This window comes from Penaeus chinensis, chromosome 17 (assembly GCF_019202785.1).
Source record: "Penaeus chinensis breed Huanghai No. 1 chromosome 17, ASM1920278v2, whole genome shotgun sequence".
NCBI lineage: Eukaryota > Metazoa > Arthropoda > Malacostraca > Decapoda > Penaeidae > Penaeus > Penaeus chinensis.
In genome coordinates, this window is record NC_061835.1 from 17,165,777 (window position 1) to 17,170,776 (window position 5,000).

At 41.2% G+C, this 5,000-nt stretch overlaps 1 protein-coding gene across 1 annotated transcript in view; it reads right to left on the minus strand.

Moving 5' to 3' along the window:
- Positions 1-2,669, minus strand: part of LOC125034073 (collagen alpha-1(I) chain-like) — a 6,605-nt gene extending 3,936 nt beyond the window's left edge. Inside the window, exon 1 of the mRNA XM_047625715.1 lies at positions 2,493-2,669. Coding sequence (XP_047481671.1) covers positions 2,493-2,669 — 177 coding nt within the window. The remainder of the gene's footprint in view (positions 1-2,492) is intronic.
- Positions 2,670-5,000: the final 2,331 nt, after the last annotated feature.

The window sequence follows — 5,000 nt, forward strand, 5'->3', positions numbered from 1 at the left end:
CCGTCATCCCATCTGGGTCCTGGTGGCCGCCAACCTGGCGTGATGCTTGTGGGAGAAATTCCCAGGGAGCCCTGCAGGCGGATTATGGGACCTGCAGCCAGCCAACCTTCTCTATATGGGGCGGCATCGGTAGGGGTGGCAGAGGTGGCACCCATCCTGAGTGACTGCCCGAATCGTTGCTTATCCGGAAGATGAAACCTGAACTAAACAACAACACTACCGCAACCACCTTGTTTACTAACTAGCGGTTTTCTTTACCCTGACCATCACCCATGTTTGGTTAGTTTTTTTCATATCTTTATTCCTTATTATATAATTGTTTGATTAATGTTATATCCTGTATTGTTCACTCATTGTTTGTTTGTTGTAATTATTGATTTTAATGTGTGAAATTATCTCACTATCATTTCAACTTTAATTTAGAGAACCTCGTTAATCAATTCTGTTGTCTTATGTACGTTATTTTTGGTTCATTTTTCAGCACTGATGATAGAGATTAGAGACATCTTTGAAACGTTTGCTAATAAACATGAAATTCTTCACGGCCGTATTAGTTTACCTCTTCATTTTGACTGTTCGACGCCTATGCGGAAAACCTATAACGTACACACACACACACGCACATATATATATATATATATATATATATATATATATACACATATATTCCTGACGAAGTTATAATCGAAACCGGTCAAATATATCTCTTGTACTGTGAAGATATTCTTTCTCATTCATACCTTATCTACATTTGTCAACATGAAAACGGTTCATATATGCATATATATATATAAATATATATATATATATATATATGTATATATACATATATATGTATGTGTATATACACACATATATATTTATACATATAAACATATATAATAATAAATAAGTGAATATATATAATAATAAATAAGTAAATATATATACATAAATACATACGTATGTATTTATATTTTTATATATATGTATATAAATATTTATATGTATATACATATATGTATATATTTTTATATTTACATGTACACACACACACACACACACACACACACACACACACACACACATATATATATACATATATATACACATACTGCCGCGATAGTCCAGTGGTTGGCGCACTGGACTCCGGTCCTTGTGGCCCCGAGTTCAATCCCCCGTCGCGGCGGTCGTAAAAATGCCTGCGCTCTGACTGCTGGCTCGAGCCCGAGAAAACGACATATCGCCTTCAGAAGTCTAACGTAGGTGTCATAGGGGAAAGTCTTCGCCGTGGCATAAGTGATAACGCGCCGAACAGCGGTTGATTAGGAAGGGCATCCAATCAGGCAAGGGTGACACTGCCATATAACCTCTCAATAATGAATTGAGAGAGGCCCATGTCCTGCAGTGGAATGAATGGCTGTATAAAAAGAAAAACAAAATACACATATTTATATTTGTAATACATATATATATGTGACATTCAGTATCTATTTAAGGACAGGCCCGGGCAGCTGGTTGACCTGACCTCACTCCAGAATAACAGGAAGCGCCTCGAGGGAAACACCCGGCGCCCTGGTCAAAGGATAAGGGAAGAGTGACCCAGCCTGGCAGAAACAGTGCGGCCCTGGAGTTGCACACACACCTTCCCTCTCCTCCCGTAGAAGCTGACGCCGTCTTCGCCACAAGCTACCCATTTCTACTACGTGTCTGTTTCACAATAAAGCTGTTAAACAGATACCGAGTTTTCCTCTGGACCTGCCAGATAATATAGTGGTTTCTTGTATGATTGAATGAGAGCCCATTATAATATATATATATATATATATATATATATATATATATATGTGTGTGTGTGTACATGTATATATATATGTATGTGTGTGTGTGTGTGTGTGTGATATATATATATGTATGTATGTATGCATGTGTGTGTATATATATATATATATATATATATATATATATATATATATATTTATATATATGTATATATATGTATATATTTGTAATATATTGTGTATATATATATACCCACACACAGACACACACACACACACACACACACACATATATATATATAGATAGATAGATAGATAGATAAATAGATAGATAGATATAGATATATACAGATATGTATATTTGTAATATATTGTATTTATATATATATTTATATATATACATACATATACATATGTGTGTGTGTGTGTGTGTGTGAGTGTGCGTGTGTTTGTGTGTATGTGTGTGTTTATATATATATATATATATATATATATATATATATATATGCATGTGTGTGTGTGTATATATATATATATATATATATATATATGTATATATATATACATATATATATGCATGTGTATATATACATATATATACATATATATATGTATATATATATATATATATATATATATATATATATATATATGGATGTGTATATATACATATATATACACACACACATATCTATCTATCTATCTATATGGGTGTGTGTGTATGTATAATACACAGAGCCGCATGGAAGCTGCCCTGGCCTGCTGCGAGAGAAGCCGAGGAAGTCCTTTCCCACGAGGGCCATCGGCTGGCCTCCCGCGCGGCAGGTGCCAAAAGGCGGATTTCAATGAGTTGGGTTTCAAGCTCAGGTCCCGTGAGCAGAACTGATGAAACTCTCCTGGGTAGTGCATGCGTCTTCGGATCCTCGATTTGTGTCTCTTTGTTTTGTTCACTGAAGATGGGGAACTTAATTTACAAGCCTTGGTGGTGCCGGAAAGTTTAGTGCCGCGTGTGTTGAGGTATGCTCACGAGTCCCGTGAGGCAGCGCATTGTGGTGTTCACAAGGCAGTGCAGTTGACCCGGAACCGATTCTTTTTTCCACGGGTAGCAGCGAGGGGTAGAGAAACACGTCAAATCTTGCAAGACGTGTCCTTTGTACAAGAGACACACAAGCGATCCCGCGCCTGCACTAAAGTTCAATATTCCGGATTTTCCTTGGCAAAAGGTGTCATGTGACACTTTGTCGGGGTTCACCACATCACGGTCTGGCAACAAACTAATCCTTGTGTTCGTGGACAATTTTTCTCGCTATTGTGAGTTGGTGGCGGTTCCATCAAAGACTGCTGTGCGCGTCACGAAAGCATTTCATGACGTAATTTGTTGCCGTCACGGCTGTCCACAATATTTAAGCTCGGATAACAGTACCGAGTTTGTAAATCAGGTGTTAGACAGTCTGACACAGCAGCTAAATGTGACGCAATTGAACGTTTTGCCGTTCCGTCCGCAGGCTAATGGCATCACGGAACGTTTGAATAGATCAATTCTCACCATTTTGCGTCAATCGGTGGACGACAGCAAGGACGACTGGGACGTTCTTCTCCCCACCGTCCAGTCGGCCATCAATTCTACTCAGCACTCTTCACTGGGCGATAGCCCACACTTTCTTCTTACGGGGCAAGACAAGCGGTTGCCATACGAACTCCTGGAGATGAAGCCGTGTCCCTTCTATGCAGATAACTATGCCGATTATTTGGTTTCTCGGCAGCAGCGCGCGTTTCAGCAAGCAAAGGTGTTCCTGACCAGGTCACGTGACAGAATAATTGAGTACCAGCATAAGATCGCTCCTGCAAAGACTATCGGGGTTGGTTCATTGGTATTTAGGAAAGCTCCTGTTCATGGTACTATTCGGCCTAAGCTTAGTCCGTTATTTGTGGGTCCCTACAGAGTTGTAGCAGTAAAGAACAACAAGGCAGAGTGCAAGTCTGTCGCTGATGGCTCTGTGCAGTGGTTCCATTTTGACGTCTTGAAACTGGCTGATCAGTATTATCAGTGCCAGGAATCATAGGTGGACCTCTCGCCGTCATTCTTGCTTAGACATATCATCCCATTACATCAGTCCTCGAGATTCGGCGAGTTATTCAAGCTTATGTGTTATACCCGTAGAGTTATGTTGACTATTGGTTATCTTGGCGATGCAAGGTCATTTACCTTGCTAGCTTAGTGCCTCATCAGCTGCAGTTGCATACGTTACCTGCATCGCTCATTCTCTGATGATCATTAGCATCCCTTTCATATAGGTTATTTTGTATCTGGCTCTTGTGTTATACTTTCCATGCAGAATTTGCGAGTGGTGAGTGATATCTGGCTCTCCCTTCCAGGATGCTGTCGTCCATATTCTTTGTGGCACTCCTCGTGGGAGGAGGCTCGCATCGCCTGCCGCATAATGTGAGAGACGCACCTGGGGCTATGATCGAGGACCTTGGGTAGGTCTATCCTATAACAAGCCATGTGGAGGCCCGGTTCTCGCTATCGCCACTACGCAACGCTTCGAAGCTCATGCTATACCACAGGGACCAGCTACTCTCTCTTCGTGGAAATCTTACCATCGATCCTTCTCTTGACACACATGACATTCGCCTATTCGATCGCATCTTATCCTCGACAATTGCAGAGTTGAATTCTTTCGTAGGGCCTCTCGAATCTACGCGTAGGACCCGGCGAGGATTATTCAACTTTGTTGGCAGCATTGCACATGGACTTTTCGGAGTGGTGGATGACGACACTCTTACATCCGAACTCAAGAACATAGGGATAGCTTATCGTCTGTAGTTCACAGTTTCGACTCGTCTGCTCACGCTGTCAACACGCTCGAGCACAATGTTCAGGAATTAGCCTCCGATTTTAATATTGTGCGAAATAAGGTCGGTCAGATTGTAGGTACAGTGAACAAAGTGTCTCATCTTACCTCTTTAACCTTAACTGTTTTTTCATACCAGAGCACGGTGAACAAGATTATACAGCGAGTGACTAGTTTGGCATCGGCCCTCATTCGTGCGGCGCACGGAGAGGTGTCGCTTGACCTAATCTCGCCTGCCGACATGGGCGCGGTACTTCAGAGAGTATCTTCCTTTTCTGTCAAGACTCTCTTCCCTTTAAAGCAACGCACTCGGTTTTACGCTAGCCTGAGGTCTTTCCTCACTGCCTCAGGGCTGTCCGTTATCGTTCTAGTGCGTCCTTCTACT